This window comes from Xenopus laevis, chromosome 5L (assembly GCF_017654675.1).
Source record: "Xenopus laevis strain J_2021 chromosome 5L, Xenopus_laevis_v10.1, whole genome shotgun sequence".
Classification (NCBI taxonomy): domain Eukaryota; kingdom Metazoa; phylum Chordata; class Amphibia; order Anura; family Pipidae; genus Xenopus; species Xenopus laevis.
Window position 1 is genome coordinate 123,852,706 of NC_054379.1, and position 19,619 is coordinate 123,872,324.

At 37.8% G+C, this 19,619-nt stretch overlaps 1 protein-coding gene and 1 non-coding gene across 2 annotated transcripts in view; one reads left to right on the forward strand and one right to left on the reverse strand.

Moving 5' to 3' along the window:
- Positions 1-19,619, reverse strand: part of LOC108717039 (leucine-, glutamate- and lysine-rich protein 1) — a 77,395-nt gene that overhangs the window by 19,762 nt on the left and 38,014 nt on the right. Inside the window, exon 7 of the mRNA XM_018263764.2 lies at positions 5,289-5,370. Within this exon, the coding sequence (XP_018119253.1) occupies positions 5,289-5,370 (82 nt within the window). The remainder of the gene's footprint in view (positions 1-5,288; positions 5,371-19,619) is intronic.
- Positions 6,309-6,507, forward strand: LOC121393975. The gene has a single exon (XR_005961436.1). It is a non-coding gene; the product is annotated as a U2 spliceosomal RNA (small nuclear RNA).

Here is a 19,619-nt window from a genome sequence, read left to right on the forward strand (position 1 = left end):
TTTTTTCAATAGCGAACAAGGCTCCCATGTTGCCAAATTCTTAAAAAGGTCTGGGATTTTTTGGTCAAATAGTAATGGTATCTGCTACTACACTATGATGCTGTTTAAGCAAAAAGTATCAACTATAGTTTATATATTACTACTAGCTTACAAACACAGGCACAACACATAATAAATCTGACCACCAACAGATAATATCTGGGTGCCTTGTATACCCCATTAAATTTAATAAACCATATATTTATGTGTATGTCCTTATATAGAGAGTGTGACGGCTCAGATCCCTTTTGTTGATGTGGAAGGATACAATGACGTATGCATGTATTACATGTCTTTTATTTGGTCAAGCTTTTTTGTTTTGTAGCTCAACGCGAAACAAGCCGCATTTTTTTATGTGATTTCAAATTTATGCCGTTGGCCAAATGCAGAACTATGCAGTGAATATGAACATACCGAAATGTTTCGCTCATCACTATTTAGCAGTTTTCGTGCATTCCCCTGATATCTAAAGGTTTCTGATGATTTTGCATAAATTGCAGGGGAAAAAAAACGCTGTGGGCATGCCCAGACCATTTCAGTGACGTCAGCTGAGAGATGTGGGCATGTGCATCGAGTTTTTGTGGGTTCAGGAGAGGTTTTGCGCACGTGTGTGACATCACTTCCTGTCATGTCACTTCCGCTTACATCACAGACCTGGAAAATTTTGGTGGCATGCTAGTACACACCCCTAATCTCACAGCACCTTGTTCTCTGAAGTAGAAAGCTCTGTAAAAGCAAAATTTGCAGCTTAAATTCTTTTGGGATAAATATGTTACAGTTTTCACAAAACTGTTGGGGAGTAAGCTTCCAGGCAAAATCTCTAAAGTTCAGGTTATTCGGGTTCCCAATTGCATTGAGATAATGGCTTTGAATGGACCATTGCAAGACATTCACTTTTTTGTTTTTGAGTCACTCAAACTTTATTTAATTTACTTTCTCTTTTGTTATGTATTGCTTACTTCTAAGAAAAGATGGCTAATAGTCCTTTCACTGCCAGGTGACTTTCACACTTCACTTGCATTAACTTCCAGGTTATTTTTGAACATTTTTAATTAGGGATGTACCGAATCCTGGATTTGGTTCGGGATTCGGCCTTTTACTGAATCCTAATTTGCATATGAAAATATGGGCAGGAAGGGAAATCAAGTGACTGTTGGTCACAAAACAAGGAAGTAAAAATAATTTTTTATTTCCACTTTTTCCTTTCCCACCCCTAATTTGTTTATGCTTATGCAAATAGGGATTCAGTTCAGTATCTTTCACAAAAATAGTTTGCCGATATACATTCAATTGCTAAAGTATGCAGCATATAAAGACATTAAAACACTTAAATGATGTGTACAAATTTTCATGGCGGACACTGAATACTTTAAAGCAATCATACTGCCTGTGTTTTATGTGTCCTAAAAGTAAGATGAACCCAGAAAACCATACAATTTTGAGAAATTAATATTCTGATTACTTAAAAAGGATAAATATGTCTTTCTGTTCTAAACTAGAAATGTAAGCTAATTATATATCACAAGAAAACCAAGAACAATACAGAATCACCAAATCAAATAAAATCAAACAAAGGCAGCAATAAAAAATATTTTTGTACAGTGATATCAGTAATCAAATTTCAGTTTCACTAGTCCCTTGATTTTGTATGCACAAACCAGCAATCAACAGCTATGTGGAACTGAAAATGCCACAGTTTACCCAAATACAATAAAAAAGAAATGATGCAGTGTGATGTTCCATTATCTAGCAGAAAAGTCTGTTGGGCAGACGGTGGTGTCCACATAATACTGCCCATATATTATTACCTCTTCAAATGGATAATTTTATCTAAAAATATTACTATTAACACTTTCCTAAACCATGACAGCCAGGAAAGTATTTAACAAACTGACACATTCATCAAAGCATTGATGGCGTTTATCAATGTCTATTTGCTAGATTCTTTGAGCAGTTTTCATTTTGTGCCATTAGGTCTCAGCTATTAGCTGGGCTCTAAAAGCCCCCCGAATTGAAAATTAACAAGCACTGAACTAAAATTAAAGGGGACCTGTCACCCCATGAATAATTCCAAGTTATTTTCTATCATGTTAGTTGAGCAAAATATAATGTGTTTATACTGCATTTATTATTTAATTTAAATGTGTTTCCTTCAGTGTTGGAGTTACACAATCATAGCACACAGGCAGGAGCCATTTTGTGGACAATGTTAGTAAGACCAGTTGTCTATCACCTCAAAATCTTGTGTATGCACCAAAATGGGGGACCTAATGCCCATACACAGTGCCTAACACAATTATAGAGCATTAGATGGGAGGGGTAGTGCGAGGAGGGCAGTGACATCTAGGAATTGCTGAATGAAAAGTGAAAGTAATTGGTATAGAGGTGGGGCAGGTAATATTTGATTGACACCCCAGATATTTAAACACCTTTATAACAGGCATGGATGTTTTAATGAAAAAAAAAGAATTTTGGTTGCATGTTTAATTTGCAAATTACTTTTATTATACAGCTTTTTATGTGTAAGTGACAGGTCCCCTTTAAGTACATTTAATGGTGGCAATTCGGAAAATACATTTTCTGCTCTGTTCAATCACTTATCCCGGCAATGAAAAACTAAATAACTGATAATTTTATCACCTGTTTTAAAATAGCACTGTCTACATCATACGAACATTTAAGTTCAAGGTGAACAGTCCTTGTAAAGGGGATGTTCCTCGTAGGGCAACTAATTTCGATGCTGTCCCTGTTGCCATAAGAAGCATTTTGGCAATAGGGACTTGTTTAAAAAAATTGTGCTTATCTGGTGGGTAAGTTCTTAAAATCAGCAATTATTTTGTTTTACTTTGGCAACAGGGACAGCATAGAAAATCTCCTTTAACAGAGTTTGTATAACTATGCTTTAACGGTTACCAAGCTTCTAATTGTTTTTCATCTTAAGTATAATCAGATCAATTTGTAGGGTTCAAATGAAAAATGGAATAGCAATATCCTATTTTTGTCTATAAACTAATTTTCTGATGAATAATCCTAGAGTTAATCCCTGTCTAACTAAAACAGAACAAAACATAGGATAGTGCATAGGATTTTGCCTCTGGGATCTGAAAAACATTGTTTTCATTTAGATTAAAATAAATATTTCAATTAGTAGTGACTAAAGGGCTTCCTCAAGAGAATGTAATTTAGCAACACTGCAAATAAATTGTTGCTAGGCATATTAAATATTTGCAGGCTGTTATGTATTCGTTCTTAAAGCTCTTACATTTGAAAGAAGGGCCAGTTCCGGAATCCCCAAAGCTACTTTGGTTCACTCACTGTGGAAATGCATATGAAAAGAATTTATATACACGTGTATATAGGCAAGAATGAACCATAGAGTGCAAAAATAGATTTTATCTGTGTTCACAATGCATACATTCTGATTATGACTAGCTAATATGTTTAAGGTGACTTGCATAAATATGCTACCCTTCCCCACCCAGATGTTTCAATATTTTTGTTACAAACTGGGATTTTTATAATTAGAATTTTGCACTTTTTAGGTGCAACATGGTAACGCAAATATTCATTAAACATTTGTTGGTTACATAAATATTTACCCACCGCCCCCCCTGAATAAATGTGACTGCATAATACACGTCGTGTCACTTGCCCTGGTTACTCTAAATTTGAAAAGGTGAGTATGATTGTGAGTATGATTGTGAGTATGGGGAGCTAAGCTCACAGTATGCTGTTGTGGTGGAAGCGCTGAGAGACAGGCCAGTGGTAGGGGAGGTGAGGGAGAGTGTTGAAAAGAGGTACTTGCCTTGTGGCAAAGTTTGGGAATTAATTAACTGTGCTATCTAACAAACATGACCTATGTGAAGAACATCTTGCAGAAAGAATGAGCCAATATCACTCCCAAACAGCTGTACAAATCTGATATTTCAATACCCCAAAAGCCTTGCAACTGTAATTGCTGCCAAAGGTGTTTTCTACTAAGTATGGCCTCAGGGATTCAGTCAACCAACAAATTAACATTTTTGATTTACAGTAAAAAAACACTTTGCACCTTAAAAGTGTTAATTATGCAGTGTAACTCAAAACGATAACATTCCTAATTGAATACAGACTGTAACACATCAAAGGGTGAAAAATACAACAGGCAGGGTGAATACTTGTTCAAGGAAATATGTATAGCTAATATCCTGAATACAGAAGCATTGTATGTTAATACTCCTATAGCATGTCTCTGTAACACACTGGGGGGGCACTGCTGCTATTAGTGCTCTGGTTGGTTTTACTTTGTCCACAAGTCTTAACATCCACAGCCAACAGCTTGGCAGTTTGGGTGCAGTTTGATCTCTGCTCAGCTGCCAAAGCTAAAAGGATGAACACAATTGCACTCAAGGGCACATCTTGCTAATCTGACTATGGCAGACGTTTGTATCACTGAGAACTGACTAAAAATCAATAGGTGCACTATTGAATAAGGGTGTAAATCTGTGATGTATAGATACAGCTTACTTACCATGGGATGCAATTATACTAGGAGTGGCATGCATTTTCCTTCTACCCGACTCTCTCAGTGAAAATGACATGAATCCCATGAAATTGATGTGAAAATATCACACCAAGTTTGTGGAAGTCACTGTGGGAATGACAAATTATGGGTATCTGATACCAGAACCTGTGCCACTTGCAAAGGTAAGCGAAAGGTAAACATTTTCATGGCAAAATCAACGCCATATATGTGTGCACTAGCCAACAGTGCCTGTCCGTGAACTTAATGGAAGGAGCGGATCTACTGTAAATACATTTTTGGCTGCAATTACAATTGCAAGTGTTTGGGAGTAAAGACCCCAGCTGTGTGGCAGTGATGTTGGCTGTAAAAACGCAGGTGGACAAAGAGCCTTGTGTGACAATGGCATTAAAGCGGGCCTTTTGCAAAGAAGGAAATTGGGCCTTTTATTACAGTGTCCATTTAATTGTTAGAATTTTGCCAGGATATAACCAAAGATGTAAAAAGAAAGTTTTGACACTATTATGCAGAGAAAATACAAACTATGAGTGTACCTCTCGAAAATGTACTAGCAATCTGAGCTGCCAATCCTGAGGGTGTGATGGCAGCAGAGGGATGTTTGCAGTCAAAACAAATGTCAATACATTCAGCGCTACATAATATGTTGGCATATCTTAAATACGTGTTAGTAGTAATCATATTAAGTAGGAGGCTACTTCAGACCTAATAAAAAAACCAAAACACTTACACAACAGTTTCCTTTTGATGGTTCATTTCTTTAGTCAAATTCAGTAGATTCAGTTCTGCAGTTTCCTTTTCTTGCTGTAGATCTGTATGGGAAGTTATAGCAATTAGCTCATATTCTGTAATTACCCAATATGATTCTTCTAAAGAATAAGAACAGTGGTCATGTATTCAAAGTAGAATAAAAGGAAGTAATTGGTTATCAAGCAGTTGGGGAGTCCAAGTCCAGCTCTTGGCTAACTACATGCAGGTTGACAGACACATCGGGGATTATTTCCTAAAACTCAAATTTATCTAATCTTTTTATTAAACCAAGCTAAACCAAAATATCATCCACGATTTTAACTTGTTTATTTCTAAAATAACTCGAAAAATCTGGAGCGGAAAAAGATGAGATAAAATTGATCAAAAACTTAAATTGTACACATTTTTCGGATTTGCTGCACGAATCACTAAATTTTTTGGGTAGTGCCCGAAACCCCCTATTTTTTGGATTATTGGATGATACCTATCGCAGATCATGATTTCTTAAAATTGTAAAAGGGACATCTGCCATTGATTTATACATGACCTTGGCAGGTTTGAGATGGCAGAGTTTCGGATTTGGACATTTAGCAGCTTCGGGGTACAATAAAGCTTGATAAATTTAAGTTTTTTTTGAATTTTTTGAATTTAAAGTTTTTCCTCGACCAGAAAAAAAATGGAGGTTTAGTAAATAATCTCCATCATTTACATAACAACAATATAAAAAATATATTTGCATAACAACAATATAAAAAATATAATAATATTCTTGCCCCATATTCAGTCTACTTTTTGGTTGCTCTGGTCAATACTCATAATGAGCACAATCAGTTTAAATTCCAGGTAAAAAAATGAAGTAGAATAGAAATGCAAAAAAAAAACAACAAATAAATGTGTTGATTCCAGTCTATTTCATATTAAACGTTTACTTAATGGTGATCTCTCCATATCACAATTAGGGGCAGATTTACCCCTCCCTCCTCTCTAGGCAGTCTGTGGTTTATCTGGGCTTTGGCTAAGATCAAGTGTAGTATCTGTTCTTATCAGTTTACCATTTGGGAGCATGCACCCCACTGAGGGAAGAGTGAATCACTTGATTGTGGCCATGGGCCAGGAGGCATGCATTGAAGCCTGAGCTTTTTTGTGCTCCAGGATTAGCACCTCTGAGGTGCCTGCCTTCACAGGTCTGCACACCCCACTTGTGATTATGGCACTGTGCACACTTTATGATGGGCCTTACATGCATCATGTACTCTTTTACCCCTGGGCATAATTGACATTTTTTTATCACTGGATGAAAGGCGGTCTCACCATAATTTTTTTACTATTTCACTATTTATTCTAATTATTGACACTCCTGTTTTGTCACTGCACTTTTGTATATTTTTTTTATTTTTCTATATATAGACACTTGGACCTGCAAGATGACCCGGGGTTGGGGGATGTGTGGCCATTAGTTTCCTTCTCCTGTGAAAACCTGGCCCCGCCATGGGTGCAAAGATTTGGGACCAGTTTGGGAGTCAATGGAGCTTTACTCACTCTTCTGCTACAGGATGTGGTTGAGCGGACCACCCTAAACTTGCTCAGAAGGGGATCTGAAGGCCTTTTGGCCAAGGGGTTGGGAATAAAGGGGCTCACTCCACTGTCAGGTGTGGCCCCATGGAACAGTTGATTGTCTAGGTTTTAGCAGTTATTAATAAGTGTATCTGCTGTGGCGTTCTCATGGCCATAACCCAACTGTATTTCAGTTGTCCACTGTCTAGATCCTGAAAAATTAAGCAAAGACTAGAGTCTTGAACCAGGGTCTGGCCTGTGAAACATTACAGAGCAAACTTTGAGAGCTTTCAACATTTTGTCCTTTCTCCATTTCTGGATTTTTGTCCATGTCAAAAATCGATTACTCTTGCTAAGTTTAGCATAACCATATGTGAATAATTCATTAATCATATTACAGGTAGTAGAGCTCTTATCCGGAAACCTGTTATCCAGAAAGCATTGAATTACAGGAAGGCCATCTTCCAACGACTCAATTTTAAAATAGCATGATCCCAAGTACATTTGATATAAATCATCCTTATTGGAGGCAAAACAATTATACTGGGTTTATTTAATGTTTTAATTATTTTTGGTAGACAAGTTATGGTGATCAAAATGATGGAAAGACAGGTCCTGAGCATTCTGGATAAAAGGTCCCACACCTGTTTAGTGTGTGGCTCTGTCCCAGACTGTAATTGAAGATCACTTTGCAAATCTATCAACAAAAATGATATACAATATGAGGCTATTGTGCTGAACGAAATAATAGTGGAATGAGGAAGCATGATGATTACAAGTCATATATCTTTTTACAAATGATTGTTCAATCAGCACAGAATGTGGGTGGTTAATGGTTTAAGTCACAAGCATTCCTTGAAATATTTCCCTCCAAAGAATTTAAAGTCATTGTTCTTGGAAGATTTATTCACAAGAAATTGCTGCCATTAATCGTTACACTGGAATGCCCTGAAAGGCACCTAAGAGGAAAAATAAAAAAGATCTCTTGTGAAATCCTACACAGATGTAATGTTTGTGTGTGAGTTTGTTCTCCATCGCTAGGAGATTAGCACAGGGCAAGCGATTACAGTGGGGAAAAAAGAAACCGATGGTCTTGCTTCACATGAAAGGAACTGCTGAAATGATACTGTTGGAAAGTCATCTGTTATTCAGCACTAGAAATCACTGTCAATGCATACAGACAAATGTAGAGCAGTGAAGGCTGCATTTTGCTAATAGAGATACAGAATGGGGACCTTCTGAAATAGAACAGACCAGATAAGAGAGAAGAGAGCAGTCTTTGTTAGGGTAAAGTGCCTGTGCTTAAATATCTATATTTTTAGAAGATAATTTATTTGGGTTTTTTAGAGCCCTTCTGCAATGCCAGCTTTGACTAAATACATATCAAAGAGAAGCTGATAAATTAAACAAAATAGGCAAGTCATTGCTAAGAGACTTTGAAAGTCTCTGTTTGCCAAGTTAGTCTGTTCTGTCATACTGCACCCCTTGCCATCTAATAATAAGACAACAGAGATTAAACCTTTGGGTAACACAGTGGGGTATATTTATCAAAGAGTGAAGTTAATAGTGAAGTTCTGCCACTAGAGTGAAATTCCGCCACTCTCCATTCATTTCTATGGGATTTTTATAGGTGTATTTATTAAAGGGTGAACTTTCACTTTCACCCATTGATAAATACGCCTTTCAAAATCCCATAGAAATGAATTGAGAGCTGCGGAGTTTCACTCTAGTGGCGGAACTTCACTCTAGTGGCGGAACTTCACTCTTTGATAAATTTACCCCATTATGGTTTTAAAGGGGCAATAACGCTTAAACATTTTCTTAATTTACAAGGGTTGTTTGACTTAATATAAATGTTGTTATAGATGGACCCATTATAAGAAACTTTATTATTTGTATCCTGCATCTTTCTGTCCTGCACCTGAATTTTTCTAGTCATGTCATCTCCTATCCACCTTCATTTCTGACTAAGGTAAGCAAAGGTTTGCTACCAAGGTAGCACACTGATAAAAGTTACAATGCCAAGCATAACAGCTGCATAAAATGTGTACATAATGAAAAAATTAAGAACAAATGCAGATGGTCTTAGAATACAGCAATCTACTACACACTTAAAGGGGTTGTTCACCATTGAGTTGACTTTTAGTATGATGTAGCAAGTGATATTCTGAGACTATTTGCAATTGGCTTATTTGCAATTGGCTTTCATTTTATATTATTTGTGGTTTTTGAGTTATTTGAATAATAGACTGGAATATGAATAGGGGAGGGCATGAATAGAAAGATGAGTAATAAAAAGCAACAACAGCAATGGGGCAGATTTATTAAGGGTCAAATTGACATTTTTTTAATGGTCAAAACTGTCAAATTCGACTAGGGAATTATCGAAACTAAATTCGAGGGTTTTTTTTCATTCGAATTTAATTTTCGAAATTTGTCATACTCTGGCCCTTTAAGAATTCAAATCTGACTATTCTCCACCTAAAACCAGCCAAATGACTGTATAACAAGCAGACAGCAGGTTTAACCCAGAGCTGAACTGAAGGGCCAAATAGCCGCACTGATTGCAGAAACCCTGCTCATTTGAATTTCCCTCCTTCACAAGCACACACACCTGTTGTGACCAGAATGGAAAGTTTTCTTCGTGCTTTGGCAAATTCGTGCTTCACTATTCTGAGTTAAGAGGTACGGAGGACAAACCCTGGCCATAGAAAGCCTCTGATGAAGTCGCTAAGCGACGAAAAGCGTAAGGCATAGACGGCTGACGTCATCTCTGAGGCTCAGAAAGTAACCAGCGGCGTGTAAAGGCAACGCGGGTCGGAGCCCTAACTGCAAACCACTAAAGAGACTTGTGACAGCACGGAGTGAAACTGAGAGAGATGTTATGGCTGTTTTTAACCACTTAAATGTGAGTGTAACCAATTGGTTTTTATTGTTATAGAATAAAAAGGATTTTACATTATATTTTTTCGCTTAACTTCTTCTAGCAAGTGAGAATATTCTACAGCTTCATTTCTGCAAACTTTTGATGAGCACATGTTATTTTTAAAACGTAAGTACCCATCCAACACCTACCCTTGGTGAATTTTAAAGGGTAATTGCACCTAAGGTATATTTGGGAATCTAAGAGGTTGTGGAACTACAACGCCATAAGGAATTACTACACTATAAAATTCCCTATTTTTCCCTTTTGATCTTATTTTTTTCCCCTGAGCTTCATTTAGCGCTGACCTCTGTATACTTTGGATTCCTATTTATTTACTCAAGGAGAAACGAGGATTGTTGGGTCGGATAACAAAGGGGAAGATCCAGAAACGTTGGACATTTTTCTTTTCAGCAAACTAAATGATTGTATAAGTCAATGGTAGAGGTCCTCTTTTTTCAGAGAAAAAACTCAAATCGAGTTTGGTCGAATTTAATTCGAGTTTTCGAGTCGGTAAAATTAGTCCTGGTTTTACATATTCAATTTTACTAATAAATAGTTGAATATTCGAATCTCAAGTAAAATCGAATTCATTTGAGTTAAAAAAAACTCACATGAATTTGAAATTCAACCCTTGATGAATGTGCTACCCCATATGTAGCCTTACAGGGCATTTATTTGTTTAGATGGGGTCAGTGACTTCCACTTGAAAGCTGGAAAAGTCAGAAGAAGAAGGCAAATAATTCAAATACTATAAAAAATAAATAATGAAGACCAACTGAAAAGTTGCTTAGAATTGGCCATTCTATAACATACTAAAAGTTAAATTACAGGTGAAATAAACTTGTAAACTACCCCATTAAGTTGCATTGTCACATCCCTACTTCTCTCTGGCACCTGTGACCCAATTTTAAGGGAAATGTTTTAGGGAGTGCATTTTAAACTGAACACCTGGAAAGAGTACATGCCCATTTGCATGCCATATGTTTGCACAGATAATGATGTAGAATGGATCTAAACTGATGACTGAGCCATGGAACTTATCTGTGTAATTAAACACAGAGTAAAATCTTCTAAAACACAAACAATAGCAGGCATATAAAGCAACATTTTTAACAACCAATATTCATTGTTCTCACAAACATTTACTCCTATCCTATGCCCTTGGCCATCCGGACAGTAACTAGGGAAGTCTCTTTTCCTGGTTGGCAAAATAAAACAACAACCCAACATGTTCCGGATATCTCCTTTGTGTAACCAAGGCACCTGGGGTTTCCCTGGGAGACACAGACAGGGAAAATAAATATGGATGATTTCTACTTAGACAAAGTGGCAGTTTAATAAAAGAGCTTCCTCATAGTAACTTGTACAAGTATTCATTCAATTGTGCTCAGTAAAAGCTAATGCATATGCTCATATATTTTTATAGTTTCTCTTTGCCAGTCTATGAGCAAACATAGGGATCTGTTCCTGTTGCAGCTGTGCCTGGCCATTACCATATTCAGTCACATTGCTTGGACATGCCCCTAAGTGGTATTAGGTATGGTTTGTGCCCTGTCTGCTTGGTGCCTTACTGATATGGGTTAATCAAATGGTGGCTTATGGAAAGTAACGGCAAAGAGAACAATAGGAATAACATTCAAACAATTCTCAAGAAAAGTGGCCACTTACTGAAGCGGGGTATGAAGACTGCACAGTGGGGTTCTTGAAACATTTTGGATAGATGTTGGTGCTTTGTGGACTGACACTGCTGTTATGCTACAGGGTACAAAACATGTAGCAGGGGGCCCTAGCAATACAGGCATATTAAAGCAGCCAGGAACTGCAGCACTACCGAGCCCTCCAGGCTGGCATTGTATCTTAAGCATTAGGTGATTGACATGCATTCAGTCTATGAAATGAAGCCTGCTGTACTAGATGCAAGTGCCACAATGGCAGCAACTCCCTTGATGCAATTGGTGCAGGAGCAGCAACTTCCTGCCATGCCAGGTAACATCCATATATGGAAATATACTATTTATAGTGCCAAAATAAAGGATTTCTCTTTGCAAATGACAAAGTTAGAAACACCTTTAAGTGAACTATGGAGAGCTTAATAGAGAAAATAAAAGGTTTAGTGTCCATTTAAAGAAAAACGAAACCCCTCCTACAGCTAGGGTTGCCACCTTTTCCAGAAAAAAAACACCGGCCTTCTTATATCTTTATATTTTTTCCCTATTATAACATTGGGATCATACCAGCCAGGTGGCAACCCTACCTACAGCTAAAATCCCCTATTCACCACCCTCCACTGGCCACCCTCCCTGCTTCCTCCCCACACACTGTTCTACTAGAATAATTGTACCGTCCAGCAACACAAAACACAAAAGTAATATTTTGCCTATTAAAATTAAAAAAGAAATGGTGGTCTTTCTTTGAAAAAGTGTTCTACAGTCTCATCCCTGTCCCCTGCCTCTTTGTAGCTTTAATACAGAAGTGATTACCGAGACAACACTACCTTTAAAGAGACTGATATGGGCATGCTGAAAGTTTGCCCATTCCTCCTGACAGATACTGCTTTTACTGGAACTTATATTGACAAATACTAGTGATGTGCGAGTCGACTCAGAACCCAGGGTGACCCATGGGTTGACCCCTGGTTGAAATTTTGGCGAACCATTGTGGGTTAGTGTTGGGTGCAAATCAGACTGGAGAAATACACTGCTACACTGCTCCCAAAGATTTCTTGTCTTAAAAGCAGAGACGTCTACAGAAGCAGTAAAAAAGTAAGACGATGTGGGTATTGGTCAAGTGGAGGTCCTACAATGGAACCTTTTTGCGGGTACGGGTCGGGTGCAGGTTAAGTTTGGTCTCATCTGCACTAACATATATTGAAAAGTTACTTACTTAGAATTAGAATCTTTCCAAAATGTATTTTTGGATATGTGTCCCATTTAAAAACTACAATAAAACAGGAAGAACAGCAATTCAGTTGCTCAGAATGATAAGGAAACATTTGCTGCAAGATGCTCACTTATGGCTTGTATGAGAAAAACAAGGAACTGAGCCTCAAGACAAAGCAGGCAAGTAAAAGGTGTTACCCACTTTACAGTGTTTTGTTTATACCACTATCTACCCAACACAAAACATGATGTACTTTTCATTTCCTCTGTCTGTTGCATTTCATGGTTTCTCCTGAGAGGTATTAGAACAAGAAACCAGAAAGAAAGATTGTTTTTCCGTTTCATTTTACCTGATCTAGCTGTAGAACATTGGTTAAGACAATTTAATATGGCTACAATTAATTTTGCTGAAGGGAGACTTTCAACAGGACTTTGAAACGAGATTTGAAGTTAAATCTCTTGTATTCTGCTGGAATACAAGCAGATGTTGCTAAACAGGGATAGTGTTTTAAATGAAGTAGTACTCTAATCTCTAACTTGTTCTGGCATTTAAACTCATTTCAAACATTTTGTTTCACTTTGATGTGCATTTGAATTAAACAATTCACCTTTCCCCATCTTCTTTTTATTGTGAGGCCCCTTTCTAATATCAGGATGACATTTATAATTTACTTACTACAGACTACTAAGCATATTTTACTAATATCTCCAAATTGAGCTATATTAAGCAGACTATTTCCCTCTGCTTTTTAAGGGTAAAACCATTCTCTCTGGCAGCAAAAATAACCAGGTAATTATACTCTCCATTACAATGCACCTCGTCCCTAAGAAGCTTTGTTTGTTATATGGATGCACAAGACTAGTAGACACATTGTGAATTGCATGCAACTTACACGCACCTACCATGTCGGTGTATGTTTTGTGTCCTGTAGTTGTCCACAAACACCCCCATGATCGATTTCAATTATTGACTACAGACAAGCATTTTTGGGAGACTTGACGGCGCAGTAGCGCCCTTCCCTATGGACATTACCCTAAGACAGACAGTAGATGAGCTCTTGCATCAGAATACAGTGTTCAGTCCAAATTGCAGCCTCTGGAAACTTTAAGGGCTGAATTTCCATTTTTAAACAGAAAAAAAGTAGAAAAAAAATCACAGCACCTTCACATGGAAAATGTCTAATTCACTTAAGTGTACATGTGGTTATTATCAGTTCATTTGACTTTAAATATTGCCAAAGGGATCTACTGCATCAAGATAAAACAAAAGTCTGGATGCTAAATGGCACAAGTTTTTTTTATGAACATCCATCAAGATAAACTGGTTATTACACTGGTTATTTTTAGACCTGTTGTTTCTGTTCTTAAGTAACTATTGTCTGTACATATTTGGGTACATTTGCACACAGAGAAAAGCTGCAAAAAATTAAAGCCTCTATATGTTCTCAACTCAAAACCAGACATTCAGAAGGAGATGCAATGTTTCTGCCTTATTTAAGAGAAAATATAGCAGGAAAGAGCAATAATCCTACTCAGGGTTAGGAAAACCTGCATTTTTTAAATAGCCATATGGTTTTGAACAGGCTGTTGTAGAGATGTTTAGTTCAGATGTGAGTCAGTCCTTTATATGCTGTACCAGGCTAGTATCTGAAGCCATGCGAGGGAGTAGTCCATAGGTTCATAAAAGGTATTATCTTTGCATATCAAAGTGTAGATAAATCCACCATTTCCAGATTTCTGAAACAGATGCTAAGAGTAACCAGCATTTAAAGCCAAGGATTTACTCAGCTCACACAATCTGTATTCACAGGCACAGCATCTTAGCAGAATGCTTAATCACTGCACGCAGTCCACTGTGCTTCATGGAGAAGAAGCTATATTCCCGGAAAACTCCCTTTGTGCTTTGCTTTGTGTCCTTGCTGCTTTTTCTGTACTAGGCAGGAAAAGTCCACCTCTTTATATATGGGTGTGAAAGTGGTAGCTACATATTGGTTTTCCTGTCAAACTTTTCTAATATATAAGCAACATTACACTTATATTCCATTTAAAATTGTTCCTGGTGCAAGTAATAAAAACCTAGGTTGGAGCAACTTGATATATATTTCTGTCCAGGTTATTAGAGTTTATACAAATTTCGGGGGGTTGGGGAAGCACTCTAAAGGCTAAATTAAAATATATTTAAGTATAATGGAAATGCTTCTTACAATGCACTTCCCTGTTCCCATGTCTCATAAATAATTCAGTATAAATGCAAGTGCATGTGTTTACAAAACAGGGGTTTTTATTTACAAAGTTATGATCATAAAGTTGAAAAACAACCATACCACGTCAAGGTAAACCCCATATGGCGGTCCCTAACTTGTTTACCTCAGGTCATTGTATAAAAAGACTTAGTTCACTGCATAATAGCATTTCTTGTATTCAATGTGTGTTGAACATTGGTTTCAGTCTGAAGGCTGAATCCTCCCCCGCCAGTAAGCGGTTTTTAAGAGAGAGAGAGATAGTCCAAACCAACGCCCATATTTAAAAGCATAGGACCACCATTAGTTTAAAGGGTTGGGTATGGGGTGTTATCACAAAATATTCTCCACAACCCCCCGAAATTTGTTTATTGTATTAGCTGGAAGCTGTGGCTTAGCTTCATGTGTTTTTTTTGTAATAGCACCCCATACCCACACCCATGCTTTTCACAGGGTTAAACACAGAGCAAAAATGGGAAGTCTTTAAAATGCTGCTTAATAAATATACATGTCAGTATATTCCAGTGTTGTTAGTGGAGTATTGCAGGGGTCTGTACTAGGTCCCTTGCTTTTCAACTTGGTAATTAATGACCTGGAGGCAGGCCCAGACTGGCAATCTGTGGGTTCTGGCAAATGCCAGAGGGGCTGCTGTAGGATGCTATAGACATTCAGTATTTATTGGGCTGGTGGATAGTTGTTTGGGCCTCTATGTACTTGAAATGCCAGGGCTTATTCTGAATCCCAGTCCGGACCTGCCTGGAGGTGGGCATTGAAAGAACTGTTTCTATTTTTGCAGATGATACTAAATTGTGCAAAACTATAAGTTCTATGCAGGATGCTGCCATTTTGCAGAGTGATTTGTCTAAGTTGGAAAACTGGGCAGCAAACTGGAAAGTGAGGTTCAATGTTGATAAGTGCAAGGTTATGCCCTTTGGCAAAAATAATATAAATGCAAGTTATACTCTAAATGACCTTAACTGAGAAGGATCTTGGTTTTTTTTTGTAGATTACACATTGTCTAATTCTGGGCAGTGTCATTATGTGGCCACTAAAGCAAATAAATTTCTGTCTTGCATGAAAACGGACAATAACTCAAGGGATGAAAACATAATTATGCCTCTTTATAGGTCCCTGGTAAGGCCTCACTTGGAGTATGCAGTGCAGTTTTTGGACTCCAGTCCTTAAGCGGGATATAATGCAGGCATGTATGAGCTGGGAAAAGTGCAGAGATGTGCAACTAAACTGGTTAGAGGGATGGAAGACTTAAATTATGAAAATAGATGCTTTTAAGAGTGGTTTGGATAATTTCTTGGACAGATATAATATCATATGCTTTTGTGATACTAAATTCTATAGTTAGCATAGATATGGGTATATATAATTCATGTGAAGGCATGGAGGGGTGTGTGTATGGATGCCGGGTTTTCATTTGGAGGGGTTGAACTTGATGGACTTTTTTCAAACCGATTTAACTATGTAATTATGTAACTATGTAACAAGAGAAGGGTGTGTGGTAGTTGATAAAAAAGGTTGTGGGTGGCCAACTAAAGACAATAACAACACAAACAATACCAAACATTATAGCTTAGACAGTAGTACCTTCATAGAATCTGTAGGGGAAAAAAGCAAAACTAAAATAGACATCAATTGCCATAGATTTCTTATTTGCTGTTAAATTAACTTTCTAGCATCAAATAATACCTGTGGTCCCAAAGTTTACATAGCATGAAAGAACTTTTAGATTGTATTTCAGCAACTGAAAAAGAGGAATCTTTTTGTGTTTTGTACTGTATATGATCAAGTGTGCCATACTTACACCGCACAACAACTTTATCATATTGGGGCTCTTTTACTAACTCAGATGCAATTGGTCACTTACTAACACCCAGGAAGCAAAACAGGCACTTGTGCCCCAAGGAATGCTGCACTGTACACCTAGCACTGAAAATTGAGAACTAGGTACAGAAAGCAGTGTCAGGATGTGCGGGCTAGCCCTATCCTTACCACCTGTGTGCCTCCCGCCTCTCACCAACACAACACGGACTAACTCATCCAGCACTATATTCACAAGGGATGTAGCAGTTCTCAGAAATGGATTGCAGAGACCTGCAGTAATGCACACTAGGCAAAGTTTAAAAAAAATGGCAGATTGCACACTGCATTGTTACATTAAAGTGGACCTGTCACCTACACATAAAAAACTGCATAATGAAAGCCCTTTCCAAATTAAATATGGAACCCCAAAAATATTTTTCATTAAAACATCCATACCTGTTATAAAGGTGTTTAAATATCTAAACTGTCAATCGAATATTACCGCTCCGCCTCTTTGCCCGTGGCATAGAGGAGGGGCAGTCAATTACTTTCACTTTCCATTCAGCACTTCCTACATGTCACTGCTCTCCTCACATTCCCCCCTCCCTCCTCAGGCTCTATAATTGTGTAGGGCACTGCACATGGACATTAGGTCCCTCATTCTGGTTCATACATAAGATTTTGTGGTGATACACAATTTCCCTTAATAACCGTGTCCACAAAATGGCAGCTGCCTGCTTGCTGTGATTGTATAATTCCAAAACAGAAGGAAACTAAATTTAAATAATAAATACAGTGTAAGTAAAGTTTATTTTGCTCAACTAACATGATAGAAAAGAATTTGAAAATATTTCTTAGGGTAACAGGTCCCCTTTAAGGACCCCTGTTAACTTGTACAAGTACAGTAATCAACAGCAGTCAATCAGGACTTTTTATTTTCTAACTTGTAGACAGTACACAGCTGAGTGTTAACTGGTTGCTATTGTCAGCTGCACTTGTGCAAATTGGAACCTCTGTTCTTAAATATATTTTGCTGTCTCTAAAGCATACTGCTGCTTCTTGATCTTAACTGATACATAAAAAAAATGGTGTTTCGAATTATAATAAACAACTCAATATAAAACGTTTGTTCCAAAAATGTTTCCTTTATAAATATTTGCTTTATTTCTATAAAAAGCTTAAACCTCTAGTAGGTCAAAATAACAGCACAAAAATGCTAAACAGTTTACAATAACATTTTGATTCACTGCACATAGCTTCTCTGAAGTGTTGATCTGTTAAATCCTCTTTGTGAATCCATTCCCAAAGAGAATATTTGTGTGGGTCCTTTATGCACTTAAATACAATTATTATACACCCAGGCACATCTTCTGTGCCTTGATATGGGACTGGCTGTCAATAAACATTTTAGAAGGAGATCTTCAAGGGGTCCTGTCACCCTAAAAATAATTCCAAATCCTAATCTTTTGAATTTGTCAAGTAAAATAAACTTTACTTATATAGATTGGAATCCATGATTAGAGCATTCAGGCAAGCACCATTTTGTGAACCTGTTATCATGGTGAGCTTTGCACACATCCTAAAATCTCATGTATGTACCAAAAAGGGGGACCTGATGAACTTGCCAATGCAAAGGCTAAATAATTATAGAAAGTTAAGAGGGCAGGGGCACGTGAGGCAGGCAGTGATGTCAAGGAACTGCAGGAATATAAGAGTTTTATGTGTAGGTATTGATGTTTTAATAAACAAAAGAGTTGTATGTTTAATTTGAAAATTACTATAAATGTACAGCTTTTTATGTCTGGGTGACAGGTCCCCTTAAAGCAATTCTGAAAGTTCTTTAAGTACCTTAGAGTAGCAATGTAATTTCCTACTTAGATCATTGTTATTGGTGATCAGATGCATATACATTGGCCCAGGACTATGAGTCAGCTTCTCATGTTCATTTACCAACTGTCACGTTCGGCACCCTATATCCAGAACCCAAGCTAAGCTCCCTGGTCTTGGCTCTCACTTCTGCCTTTAACCTCGGGAGGAGCCCTTGGCTAATCGGATGCCGCCAGGTCTTAATAGAGAGAGGAGCAAAGCTAACGGTTCTGGACGAGCAAAGGGGCACGATCGTCTCACCAGGATACTGGAAGGAAGAACACCATCAGGAACAGGCAGGCTGGGCCAGCACAAGCAGAGAATTGTCAGACAGGCCGGAATCAGGATTGGAGAATGTAGAATAGTCAGTGGACAGGCAAAGGATCAGGATTGGAGAGGTCAGAATAGTCACAGACAGGCAGGATCAGGATTGGAGAGGTCAGAGTAGTTAATCAGGCAGGCAAGGGTCAATACACTAAAGATCAATAGGATTCACAAACACCCAGGAACAAGCTAATTGAACCTAACAACAGTAAATCATATCAAAACAGACATTCCCTTATATACGGTTTGAATTTGGCGCCATTGCGGGCTGACGTCACAAGTCAGCATCACTGCACCTTTAATAAAAACGGAATTGTGCGTGTCTTAGAGAAAGCCGGCACTGGAGAGAAGGGAGCTACGCAGCGGGTGTCCATGCCGAAGGAGCGGCGATGGACCCCACTGCCCACTAGATCACCAGGGTAAGGTTCCCTTACACCAACTTGCAAATCATGAAGTTTTAAGTAGGGAATGAGAGTGATTTGGGTCAAGATGGCATCTGTCAACAACTGTATTCAAGGACACAATATGGCTCTGGGAGTTCTTTACAATGCAGAACAGAAGAAAGGCCAGGGACTCAATGCTTAGAAACACATTAAAAATGGTGGTGTGACTTTATTTATCCTTTTGAGTGCCTTAAACCATCAATTCATAGTCAGGAAGAGGCATGCATTCTAAAATACTTTCTGCATTTGAACTTTCAAAATAAT